This window comes from Alosa alosa, chromosome 4 (genome assembly GCF_017589495.1).
Source record: "Alosa alosa isolate M-15738 ecotype Scorff River chromosome 4, AALO_Geno_1.1, whole genome shotgun sequence".
NCBI classification, from domain to species: domain Eukaryota; kingdom Metazoa; phylum Chordata; class Actinopteri; order Clupeiformes; family Clupeidae; genus Alosa; species Alosa alosa.
In genome coordinates this window covers 30,109,735-30,123,670 of record NC_063192.1, presented here as the reverse complement: position 1 = coordinate 30,123,670, position 13,936 = coordinate 30,109,735, and the positions used below count along the sequence as shown (strand labels likewise).

Below are 13,936 nucleotides of genomic sequence, written 5' to 3'. Positions count from 1 at the left end.
ACAGATCAGAGAAATGTGAAGCTTTGTGTTGGTGACCACTGGGCTTACGGATGCTTTTCATCAGCGGTAGGATGTGACTTGAGCTCTCCTTACTGACCTGTAATTTAATTTGCCTTTAATCCTTTAATTTAATGCAGACCTGCGCCAGGTGGAAGTCAAGAGTTTCCTCTTGTGTGCATGCGCTCTGTGGTCCACAGTCACCGTTGCCTTCACCATTATCATTATCAACATGACCTCAGTGGGGTGTAACACATTTTGTCAGCTTGTTTTAAGGCTACCATGGTTAGGAAACTAAGATAATTGAGGAACCCGGCAACTCCTCAGTGGTGTTTGTGACATGAAGCGACCTTGTGTTCTTCCTTCTGTTCTGAAGCCTCTCATTAGTGAGGTGGATTTTCCTGGCATGCCTTTTGGTTGAGTGGAGTTGGGGTGTACTCCAAACTTTAGTAACCTTTCTACAGTAAGGACATTTGTTTAATGAGAAGGAATGAGAACATCTAATGGGTATCATCAAAGGATAGCTTATTTGTCTATGTTCATAAAAGTATGTTCATAAAAACATCTGCAGCAGGTAGAGTAACATCAGTGCCAGCTGTAGATATGAACCTGTAAACACATTGACAGTTGAAATGAAGACTTATGCTTCAAAAATAGCTTTTCTTTATTTTATTTATACGTTTTTACTGACAATATTAGACTAGGCCAACTGATTTTTAAAATGCAAAGGAAAACACACAACACAGACTGTTTGATCATAATTTTTAAAACGCCAAAAATACTTCCAAAAATGGACGGTGATTGTAGTAACTTCCTTTTACCACCGGGGGGAAATCTTTCTTCTTTTGTTTTGTGGTAGGTTCACAGAGTGGTAGATTACAAAGTGAGAAACGGATTGACGCTAGAGGGCATGTTCCAAGCTTGTGTTTCGTAAAAACAAAGCTTTCATCGGATCAAAATTGCATGTGTGTGTTTCTGGTAGGATATTATTGTTATTCCATTCCAATAATTGACTTTCACAGGATGACCAGCTTTACAAAATATGCCCAGGCCTATGTAGGCTATTAATAGGCATAAAGTCACATCACTGATATTCAGAGTTGACACATTTCCAACAATAGCCCTAATAGCCTGGCTCTAGTGGGCTACATAAGGATTTCTAATTATGAAATAAATTAAAAACGTCTTAGCTTAAATAAAACTAGATATTTGCCTATGCAGGCGAGTTGGAACTAATCGGAATTAATTGGAACTTAAGCCTATGTGCAACTCCATTGTTGTTGGAGTGAAAATAAGCGGGAGAAAATATAACAAAAAGGGACATATATAAGTAATCGATTATTATAGAGTAGAAAATAATACATTTTGAGCCAAGATGGCTGTCCTGTAAAATAGCTTCCGTCTAAGCAATGGAACAGGAGTATACAACAGAGAAGCCACAAACGCGTGCGCAGAGGGACTGCCGCGTTGGTTGTCCATTGAAATGGGTGACGTCATATAGCAGTCAACTGTGGAGCAGCTCCAGTTCACCCTTCACTCAAATTGGAACCACCAGCATCAGAGGCGGTGGTGAAGAGAAGGCATAGGCGGTGTTTGCTTTTTAATTTTTTGTTTTTCCAAAGAGCATTTCAGCACACTGCTGTCAGGGACGCTGAAAAGAATATCTTTTATATTTTTTCTTTTTTTTTTTTTCTTCATCGGAATGGTTAGGTCACCTATGTGACTATAACAGAAATTTAAAGGCAGTTTTATTTAGCATGCTGGGAATGAACAACAAACAACATTCATGACGGTGCTATAGCACAACCAGTCGCCTCTAAAGGCTCCCAGAGCCTTTTATCGGAAGAAAATTTGTATGTTACTCATACTCCTGCCTGATTAGCTAACCTACCTCTGCTAGCCACTTGGAGTGGGTGCTGCTGGAAGGCGCAAAGAAGGAAATCTGAACGGTCCATTTTAGAGATTCGGATGAGGTGTTTGAATCCAACGTTTGAAATTTATCATTTTAACCAACGCTCTCTGCATATCAACAAGCACTGGCATATTTCATTTCAGAGATGTGGGCAATGAGATTGCTTTTCCTTGGATTTGTACTCAGTCTGGGGGTTCTCGCTCCTGTAAGAGCAATTGATGGTAAGTAGCTTTACAAAGATTTAATGTGCATTTAATGGAATGCATCGTGCACTTTATTGTCATAAGTGTGCATTGCATTCATTAAACATTCAACAAGAACAGCATGTAGGACGAGCCTACCAAGGCAAACAAATAAACAGTTACAGTCTACATGAGCCATAACACACCATCTTAACTCTTTCCATTGAAACCTGATCAATTGTATCACTTGGGGAAAATGGACAGGTTCTTTACAGTGTTTCTCCTTATACTGAGATAATTCTCAATACTAGCTTTGGCTATAACTTTTTTTCACCCCATATCTAAACGTTCTTTACCACCTGTGTATAGGATCACAACACTTTGTGTTGCGTCTTTCCACACATTGTTGACAATGCATGCATATTCTGTTTGCTAACTAGCAACACATAACATCCAGCGCCAGATAGTTTAAAATACAACAGACCTAAACGGTAAAGATAAATCAGGGCCAGAAATCCCATCAGTTTGTAGGTGGACTGAAAACGCGACGATTGATTTTAATGTAGCCTATTTTATTGTTTGGATGACCAGCTCTATCTTGCAGACGTGGTGATGAAACAACGTCATGCATGCAAACATCAAGACAGATAATTTTTGAATGAAGAGTGTGTTTTGCAATATATCGATACGATTGTTTTATTTTAGATTGATTTTTTTGGTCCGGAAAGCATAAACTAATTCCAAATGAAATGCAACGGCCTGCATGTTTCACAACACCGATGTCGCCACGGCGCAATCGTTTCTCTGGCAATCGAGGTGCCTGAAACCTTTCCCTCGCTTGATCACACTGCAATCGCGGACACTTCAGGCCACTTATATTTTACCTTGCCCTAGTGTAGCTTAATAACTGGATGTTAAAACCTCTAGCTGATTAAACTTGCATATATCAAGTAGTCTAAGCTATCCGAGGTGTGTAGCCTTGTCTCCGAATGGTCTCAAATCACACAATCCAGCGTGGTGAATTGCATCTTGTACGGCTGTTTTGTTTATTTAGACTTAAATTCACTCAACATTTGCCGTTTTCATCGGGTCACTGGGTGGACAATGAAGATCTATGGCCTTTTGGAGTAGTCCCTGAATTCACGGGGTCGGCTATTTGCATTTGAAGGCTCAACCGGCACCTGAAAGCGCCGGGTGTGAAAGACCCTCATCAAAATACACCACGTATTGTTTAATGGCCGTCCCTATCGCAGTGGCAACACTGAAATAGTCTGCTTTTTAACTGTGGCGTTATATTGTTGCTGTATTGAATTAATCAATCTCAGCTATCCGATACAAAGTAGCAGAATTGACCACTGATGCGTTGACGTACCAGCTGCTTAGCTACCAACTGCTCCTCAGTTTTTCAGTGTGGTAGGCTATAGTTCCTGTTGACTAATGGCTGAGTAGCCTGTAGGATATTAGTGGAACAATTTCAAGATGATGCCCTCTCTTTGAGCTGGGGAATTTCTGTTTGAGACGACAATATCCAATCCAAACATAGCATAGGCCTAAAACATTTTATGTCAATTGCCGCGAAATCATTATCATTTGCAAATGGGGTATGCATTGGCCAAGCCATTTTGTGTTTAGGACATCAATTGTACAGTGGCATGCCATGTAAGATTCACTGAGCTTTGCTATAGAAAATTGTGATGGTTAGCCCACTGAACGCCTAACAGAAATACTCCACATACTTGGCTGTTACATCTCCATAAATTATGCACATATGCATTTGGGCCACTGAGGACCAGTTAACAAATACGTAGTTTGGTGTAGCCTATTAACAAAATGACTGACTATTTTATTATTTTTTATATACTAGAAGATTCTCTACCCTCCTAATTCAAGATGTGATGTGTCATAGATATTTATTTGCAAGTGATATTAAGTGGAGAACAAGGAGAAGTGTGGCTACTTCCCAATCACCATCATGGTGGGTGTGTATTTTAATGGCAGTATAGTAATAAATAATACATCATTTCTATGTTCAAAAGTACAAGTGGAAATCTAACAAGTGGAAATCTCTTTCACTAGTCCAAGTTTCAGCCTACTTAGCAAAGTTAATATCGGTGTCATTTCGTAATCCTTCACTCTATGTTTTAATATCATGCCTCACAAGATTTGCCAGTGCATCAGCTGACTTTGTTTGCTTTTCAGCCTGCACGGTTTATAGGTAAAGGATGTGGATAGGCATGAATAGTGGGGGATTTCTCTTTAAAAAATCCAATGTGTTTTTAAATCGTTTCGTCCTTCTCAGAGTTGTTCTGCTGCCTGAATGCAAATCTCTGTGTCTTGCACTAATGTAGCACAGCTGTCAGCATCAGCAAACCCCTGGATGGATTTGTCCTGTTGGGAGTTGTCTCTAAAGAATGCAGTTGCCCTTTCCATACAGACGTAGCGTTAGTATTTGTTACAGCCCTTTGCCTGGCTGCTAGGAGGAGAAGAAGAAGGGGAGGAAATAGCTGAAGTCTCTGGTGAGGAGGGGAGGCTGGGGCTCAGTCCTGAAGAGGAGTGGGCTGCTCCTCCCACCTCCTCCATCCGCAGCAGAACATCTGGCCAGTGAAATGCCATTAATCCAGGATGTATATGGGACCACGGGGGAGGGCAGCCCTCTGTTCCCCTCCCCACCACTGCGTTCGTCTCCTTACTTCAGTCTCCCAGAAAGAAGTTGGTCAATAAAGTAAAACCAAAACAAAATTGCTGTCAATACTCTTATTGGTAGAATTATATAAAATAAGTCAATGGCAAAGTTTACTATACAGGCACCCTCAAATGCAAGCAGCGTGTGTTTGTTTATGGTTGTACGCCAGATTAAGCCTGGCCACAGACAAGTAGTCAGTCGGCAAAGTCAAGTGGAGCCAAGCGTACAAGTCGATAGAATTCAGAGAAGTTTGGGGTTGTGGGGGGAGAAGAGCAGTTAGTCAGCCGTTGCTCTCTCGTGCCAAAACATGTGGGTGTTGTCAGGATCTCCGCTAGTTGACTGGTTGGCGCGAGGGCTGTGAGATGAATCGCCTAAACAGAGGTCAAAGGCCTATACTGAAGTTATTTCAGGGTCTTCTCTTTTTGAGGTGCTGGAGTTTCACGGAGCTGAATGTAAAAGAAAAAAAAAGACAGCACTGGACAGAATGATGGAGAAAGCTTTGGATGCCGACGAGCAATGCAGTCATTCCCATTCTGTTTGGATGGGTCTGCTCCTGGCCGTGCTATCAGAGATATTATCTTGGTAATTTGTTGCATTCCTGGATATTTGTATGTGTTTAACTGGTGGACTGTAGTGGACATAGCAGTCTACCTCCGCAGACCAGTTTGTCTCAGTGAAGACAGGGTGCAGGTCTGCGTCATTTCATTTCGCAGTCTGCCTATGACAAGCAGCAGGCTGGGTCATAACAAGATGCTGGTTCCTTACTCCACCACTTCTACCAGAAATGGTCATAATCTGCTCACACCAGTGCGTTGGGATTTATCACAACAGAGTCCAGCTCCACAGAGAGAATGTGTTTTTGTACATTCACACCATCCCTTCCTGAAAAGTTGGCTGTCACCATATAAGGGAAGCTTTTATTTAAAGATAAATAATGAAGGTTTACAACATAAGCCTATTTCGCTCAAATGCAGCGTAAGCTGCACACTTAGAAATAACCTGATTTTGTTGGCTCTGCCTGTTCAGCTGAGATGGACTGTTTGTTGTGCGTACAGCAGAAAGACCCGGCAACTCGCTAATAGTTTGGGATTAGTGTAGCAATCCTCTCCCACTCACAAACTCACACAAACCATCCTATTCAATCCTTTGCACCCCATCAGCCAATTAAAGAGACACCATGGATGTCCTTAAGCAGTGTAGAGACTCTGGCCACTGCTACCATATAATCCCCCTCATCCAAACTCCATAGCATCCCTCTGGCCTTGTTTTTGTAGAAATATGAATCCCCAGCATTAGACCTGCATCAAAGCAGTTAATTATAAGTGTTGGTTTGTTGCTATTTTTATCCATGTGGATGCAAAATATACATACTTGCTTATGTAATCTTTGTGATGCATAACTATTACATAACTATAAATCAGATAAAGTAGTTCCAGCTACACTACCTTGTTTATTTTTGGCTGTGTATTATTAAGACGGGTTCTGATGACAGGAACTTAATTTAAATATACACACTGCCCCCCTCCCCGCTTGTCTGCTCCATTTGTTTAATCTTGATTTGTTTTGAGGAAGTGAAGTGATTGCGTTCCTCAAGGGCTTGAAACGCTGTTGATCCATCTGTCTGTCGCTGTATTTCATCTCGGTTTTGGCTTTCATTCATAAACAGTGCCTTAAGAAGACAAAAAATAAATACGCCGGAGGAATCCGGCCTCTACCACGCCATCAACATCACATCTCCGGTCCCTCATGACTCTGTCATCCAGCAGACAGTGCCCTCAATCAAGGGCTGCATTCAGTCCAGCTGGTGCTTTATTGCTCAGAATACCCAGCTCGTCGACTTTATTGTTTATCATTACAGGCGGACAAACGGCAGACCCACGTGCGCACGTTTTGCCCGTTCTCGCAGGGGCTTACCTGGCTCTCCAGCGAGTCGGCGGCTAAGACGAAAGCCAGCTTTATGTTCTGTGATTGCAGCCAAGCAGGGATTGTGCCCGTAGCCCAAGGAAAAGGGACGTGTAATATCATTATGTTTCACAGTGGGAGATTTACCAACAACGGCAAAAAGATCCCCTCTCTCCACCGCCCCTTCAGCAGCCCTCTCCCCCAGCTGTGTGGCACAGGCAGCCTGGAGACTTCAGGCTAAAGCCAGATTAGAGGAAATGTCTCCATGTCTCTTGAGTGTGGGGGTTAAGAGGATGGGCATGAAAGGATGTTTGTTGATGTTGGTGAGGCAAGAGGTGAGGCTCGGGGGTGGGTATTGTGGGGTGTTCCAGTAATTGGTGTTTTCTGTGACCATCGTCAGTGTGTACACACTACAGTATTGCCTCAGACACAGTGGAGCAGCTTGGTGTGCAGAGGGGAACAGATTTAGGTGGGTGTTGGCAAACAGTTGCATGGGTTTGCCTTGTTTTATGAAAAGGAGAAATCTCACAAAACTACATGTGGTTATCAGATATTTTGTTCAATATGTGTGATACATGAATACACCACTCAGGGCAGCTGTAAAGACTGAATGGATCACTTGGGCACAGGTGTAGGCTTAGTTTTGTTGTTAATTTACCTTTTCTCAGATCAGCACGCCCCCCCCCCACCCCATCATTTTCTTTTTAACGTGAAGTGCAAACATAGCTGGTCAAATGTTGCGACCAGTTTCCATGTTTGCTTGATATCCAGCACTAATGTGTGAGCATCGCCTGTGTGACTGCCACCCTATGTCCTCCCCCCCTCTCCCCCCTGTCTGTGAACTCTTCACCTGGAGCCTGGGGGACGACCACAGGCCCGGGCCTGACGGCTCGCTGCCTTTGGAATGATGGGGCTTGCTGTGTGTGCTGCAGAGGGTTGTTCCGCGCTTGTCTGGAGAGGGTCAAGAGCCGTTCAGCTCACCTTAACTGCCCTCTGCCTGCTTCTCGAGTTAACCCTTTTCACACATGCACTCTCACATGTGAAAAGCTTTGGTCATTTAGCAGGACGGGCCAATGTGTAAATGCAGTCCAGGGATGAAATGGCAAGTTGGTTCTGCAACCAGACCTAGGACAATTGATCGTCACCAGTGCACCAGGTTGATGAAACAGACAGGATGATGAACAAAAAGAGTAACTGTTGATTTGAAGGATTATATGCATTTTAAGGACCTATCTATGCATAGAGGCTGATAACAGTTGAAGAAAAAAACATGTATGCATGTCCAATTTGACACATTTCATTTACCTAAGAGTTGCATAATTTCATTTGGTGCCACATTTTCTGCCACCACTTACTGTTGCCAATGGTTTCAGTTCCATTTTAGTCTGACAAGCCTTTCGTTTTTCTTATCTCCCCGATCATGCTTTCATGTTTATAGTCTTTCAACTTCAACTTTATATAGTCAGGTCCAGAATTAGATCGTTCTTCTCACAAGCTGTAGTTAAAGAGTAAGGCAAATTGATGGAAGAGAAATGACTGGTAACCTTTAAATGACAAGCTCTCTAGATGACGACCTTGGGGCAGCCGTGGCCTACTGGTCAGCGCTTCGGACTTGTAACCGGAGGGTTGCCGGTCCGAACCCCGACCAGTAGGCACGGCTGAAGTGCCCTTGAGCAAGGCACCTAACCCCTCACTGCTCCCCGAGCGCCGCTGTTGTTGCAGGCAGCTCACTGCGCCGGGATTAGTGTGTGCTTCACCTCACTGTGTGTTCACTGTATGCTGAGTGTGTTTCACTAATTCACGGATTTGGATAAATGCAGAGACCAAATTTCCCTCACGGGATCAAAAGAGTATATATACTTACTATACTTATACTTACTTATACTTATACTCTCCTCTAACTCACTTCTCTTCTCCAGAACTCACAATCTCTCCTCCATTTCCCTTCTCCTAGTCACTCTCTTTCTCTCTTTTTTTACTCTTGTACACACACACACACACACACACACACACACACACACACACATACACACACACACACACACACCTGTCCAGGAAAGGTTTGGCTCCACTGAAGGGCTGCGTAGAGCATTCCAATTTCATGCTTGTAGACTGTGTGCATCGAGACTGTCTGCTTCTATACAGCTCATACTTTGTGCAGCCATATAAGCTTGTCTCCACAGTATAGAGCATCTCTTGGCTGCAAGGTCATCACATAGCCAGACTTCTCATTTCCACCAGTGGCTGTTCCAGTTAGTCACCAGTTCATATTCAGAAGGATATGGAAAATGGGAGCAGGTTGGTCTTTGATGGAGTAAATGTAAGATTTATCTACCACAATATACTGTAAACCAATCCACAGCCTAGATTTAAATTCAAGATTTTTTTCCCATTTCTGCATACCTCATGTACAGGGCATGTTAGATCATGATGACATTTTTTATTAGTGTAGTGTCTGTCCAAGCTATAAGACATTTTCAAAATTACTACTATCATACTATGTTCATTTAATCAGTGGAATTGAACAGTTGTCAGGTGTGACCTTCAGCATTTAGGGTCAACTTATCTGTGATATGCATAAATACTGTTAACCTATATCAGCATTTCAGATGGTTTATTGCCACCATAATTGCAGCAGTAAAAGTAGTTTCTGGAAATCATTTCTTTCCCATGATCTATGGGTCTGTGCAAGGGCCAAGTTGGTGTGGGAAATGAAAGTAATGATGAAGCATTTCATGAACCAACCAACCTCAGTCTCTCTGTTGATGAGCTGTAAATCTCAATTGAAGTTTTGGTAATAGGAAATAGAAATACCCAGTTAGTTTTCAGATGACTAAAGAACACCTAGCACAAAACCAAGCAACTTAATGGTCTTTATCAGCCAGTTGATATAAATCCTTCAGCCAATCATTGAATAGGTATGAGGTATTACCCTTGTCAGACGCCACCTTTTATGACATTCTGATGACGCAAGGAGTAATAGAAACATTAATCTGTTAAATTCATCTCTCAACATCTGTAGCCCTACAAATGAGCCAGATGAGAACTTCAAGTTCATAACTTGTAAGGTGCCTGGCAGAGATTCCTCCACAGCCCCCTCTTCATTGCCAGTTGCAATGATATTTATCGTTATTACTTTTTCTTGATTCCAGGTTATGAAAGTGCCACACACTGAGTGTTGGATCCTTTGATCTTTCTCTAATGAGGGTTCTGATTGCAGGGATTTGGAAAGAGATGCAACCCCTCATTAAGGCCTTTGAAGTACCTAGTGTTTAGAAAGAGTCATTCTGTGACATTTTGGGAGACATTCAAATTCTGCAGGGTAGTCCCCCCTTATTTTTCCCCTTCATGTTGCTTTTGTCAAATTTGTCTTGGTCTCTGACAGTCCTCAGATGGCTTGAAGTAAATGATCTAAAGCCGTCTGTCATCTTTAGCTGTGAATGTGTCATCCACCATTTTTCTGCTCTTACCAGTTTTCTGTTTGGTCTAATTGCTCCAGACTGTTACATTGCCCATCAGCAAACGCCCTTGCTCCATTTCTCTTCATAGTAAAGCTAACAACTAGCTTTGATAGTGTTTCCACTCAGTCTTCTATGGATGAAAGTCTTGCCTTGTCTGCGGTAAGCCCCTCACAAACACACACACACACACACACACACACACACACATATACACACACACACACACACACACACATACAAGGACCTTATCAGGTGGCCCCCTGGGTTGGTTCGATGACAAGCTCCTTTGTTCCGTCGTGACACCAGAGAGACCCTCACAAAGAAGGGAAGGAGTCTAGCCATGCTAAGTGCCTCCTAAAGTTCACCCACCATATTTGTCGGCCTGTTCAGCCACTTAGAAAACGACCGCTGTGGATTAGGCCATGAAGGTGGAGTGGGGAGGTTTGGAGTGGAGATGGCGTTGGGACAGGGGGAGTGGGGAGGTCTGGAGTGGAGATGTGGCGTTGGGGCAGGGGGGTATGGCGGACATTGTGTGTGCGCAGTAAGCCGGTAAATGGCTTATGGTGATACTGGACACGGAGCGATTAGGCTAGTCCTGCTGGACAGCCATGCCACAGTGCTCCCATTGAGTGATTGATTTAGTAAACCAGTCGGAATGAGAATGACAGAGAGGCAGAGAGAATACTTTGGTGCACAACGCTTTTCCTAGCTGCTCTTTCACACCCTTTTTTGGGAGTGTGCCTGTTTATCAACATTTCCTGCAGTTGACTGTCAGTTTCCTCCCAGATTGCCTTTAACATATGTAAGTGTCTTTTTTTTCTGTTGCATTCTTAGGTTCACACGAGTCTTGTCTCATGTTTAAGGACATTGCTCTGAATAATTGATGCACCACAAAAACAGAAGAGGAATAACAAGTACTCCACTCCAGTCCATGTTTAGTCCTAATTGTTGCTTTTCTGAGCGTTCCGATTTTTGTGCTCTTTGAAATCGAGCTAAACTGGGATTTGGTGAAATTACTTAAAACTCGCCCCAGGGTCTAATTGCATACCCGGAGTTTCAGTCGGAGCGTTCTGCGCCACACAGTTAGAGGAAGTAACAGGGCAGAGGCACGGAGACCGAGTCTCAAGTGAGTTGTAGGTCAGGTAGATGCATCTTGACCTTTGACCCGCTGCCACACACGGCGCAGTCGTTTAACCCCCTCTACAATGTTACACAGTGCAGTTAGTGACTTCAATGAGTCAAGGCGTGTTTAAGTGCGATTAGCCGCTTTGTTTTCTTATCTCGAAACCTATTCTAGGCAAATGCTGGCACTGTTCCAAACACAGGAATTATTTAATAGTACACATACAAATGGAATGAAAACACAGGCAGTGGTCCAAGTGAAACTTTTGATTAAAGAATGAGTTAGTTTACGTGACATTGGACGTATAACACAAATATGGCACACATAAACATGCTCAGTGTGAATTTTTTCCCCCTTTTCAAACATTTGCTCATTTGCGAAGCAAGTGACGGCACACAAGGTAAATTAAATCTAAAGAACTGTCCCACGCCCATCTTTGAAGTCACTCAACTTCTGTTACGTTTGAGTTCTTTTAAAACGTTTGAACTCTCAATCACAATCTAGGTTCATGTAGAGTCCCTGAAACTGAGATATACAGAGTACATACTGTATAGTGTATATTGTATACTTCAGCCTAAGACGCTGCTATACATGTCAGCTCCAAAACAGAAGTCCAGCTTTTATTTTTCCTCTCTCTTCTCTCTCTCTCCATCTCCTAAATTCCAGAGCCACTTATAAAGGCTCCCCCTAAATCCCACAGCTCCTCTGTTGAAAAAAGCAGGCCTGCATCCTTCTAGAGAAGGGCTTCTCCACATGAAATCAATTAAAAGGTGCTGGAATGTTCTGCTGAGATCTGGAGTTGATTTGGGAGCAGGGAGCAGGGACAAGGGGAAAGGCTGAGGACAAGGGGAAAGGGAGCCAGGGGGAAATGGGAGTGAGGGAGCCAGGGGAAATGGGAGGAGGGAGCTAGAGGGGAACCAGCCAGGGAGCCAGGGGGACCGGGGAGGAGGGAGCCAGGGGGAATGGGAGCGAGGGAGCTGGGAGGAGGAAGCAGGGGGAATGGGAGGAGGAGCTAGGGGGAAATGGGAGTGAGGGAGCTAGAGGGAACGAGCGCAGGAGCTAGGGGGGAATGGGAGAGGGAGCTAGGGGGGGAAATGGGAGGAGGGAGCTAGGGGGGAATGGGAGTGAGGAAGCTGGGGAAGTCGGGAGTGAGGGAGCTAGGGGTGGGAGTGAGGGAGCTAGGGGAATGGGAGTGAGGGAGCTAGGGGAATGGGAGTGAGGGAGCTAGGGGAATGGGAGTGAGGGAGCTAGGGGGAATGGGAGTGAGGGAGCTAGGGGGAGCGGGAGTGAGGGAGCTAGGGGGAATGGGAGTGAGGGAATGGGAGTGAGGGAGCTAGGGGGAGCGGGAGTGAGGGAGCTAGGGGGAGCGGGAGTGAGGGAGCTAGGGGGAATGGGAGTGAGGGAGCTAGGGGGAATGGGAGTGAGGGAGCTAGGGGGAATGGGAGTGAGGGAGCTAGGGGAATGGGAGTGAGGGAGCTAGGGGGAATGGGAGTGAGGGAGCTAGGGGGAATGGGAGTGAGGGAGCTAGGGGGAATGGGAGTGAGGGAGCTAGGGGGAATGGGAGTGAGGGAGCTAGGGGGAACGGGAGTGAGGGAGCTAGGGGGAATGGGAGTGAGGGAGCTAGGGGAATGGGAGTGAGGGAGCTAGGGGGAATGCGGGTTCAGGCACCTTCCCTGCACCTTGCACCGCTGTTTTAAAAGTATCGATTAGCACCGTATCGGATAAAACCAAAGCGATACCCAACCCTACTCACCACATCCTAGAAGTTCTGTTCCCCTCTATTTCCGCCCCTCCTGCTTTCCCTCACCTCACGCTTTTAGGAAACTCTACCGGACAGTCCTGCTCAATGTCATCACCATCCCCTTTAAAACTAAAGATGAATAGGCCATTAAAAACAACAGCACCCACACGTTTGTCAGACCAATTACAGTGCATCACAATGAAAATGAGCAAAGCAGGGGATCATTATCACTCCGTTAAAGTCAATTAACACAGCAGCTAATAATTAAAATGTTTTAGTAGCCATGAAAGATTGCTTTTAATGGCTTAATGACTATAATTGAAATTGTGACTGATATGCAGTGTGCCAGGAATTATCAACAGTCGCAGATTGCCCTCAAGGTATCTCACATGCATGCAGTTGGAACTTGTGAAGTTAGCGCTAGCGGTTAAAGAGCTTAATGGGAAAACGAGACGCTCCATGCTGGCTGACTCTGTGGTAGCCGTTAACGGTATTTGTGTTAAAAGCACGTCGGGACACCAAGAGGGTTTTTTTTTCTCACCAAGGAATGTAGATGTGGTCTCAGAGGATCTCACAAAGATGTGAGAACTTGTGTTTCGGCAAAACATCAGCAGTACTGGTGCATACCGGAGCTGTGTTTTAAAAAGCTCTGGCAGCTTCAGCTTGGTGCACCAGGCACTTCCCTTGAAAGCAGTTAAGCATGGCACACGTAGGCCTCCCCTCTCCTGCCTGTGACGGGCCCGCTCTGGCAGCCTCCGCCGACCCTCTCGGTCAGATGTGTGAGGCCTGGCCTGCATTCCAGGTATTCCTTTGGTAAATATTATGACAAATTCTTCAAAGTGGGCCAGACTGGGCGCAGGCGCTGGTCTGCACTGATTCAGCGTGGCATTCATATTTAATGGCTCCTCCTATGCATCTCGTCTCCAGCGCTGAGA

The 13,936-nt window shown here is 44.5% G+C and overlaps 1 protein-coding gene across 1 annotated transcript in view; it reads left to right on the top strand.

The window, feature by feature from the left end:
* Positions 1-1,552: 1,552 nt before the first annotated feature.
* Positions 1,553-13,936, top strand: part of LOC125293334 (low-density lipoprotein receptor-related protein 1-like) — a 117,912-nt gene continuing 105,528 nt past the window's right edge. The window contains 1 exon segment of the mRNA XM_048241203.1: positions 1,553-2,130. Coding sequence (XP_048097160.1) covers positions 2,055-2,130 — 76 coding nt within the window. The 5' untranslated portion in view covers positions 1,553-2,054.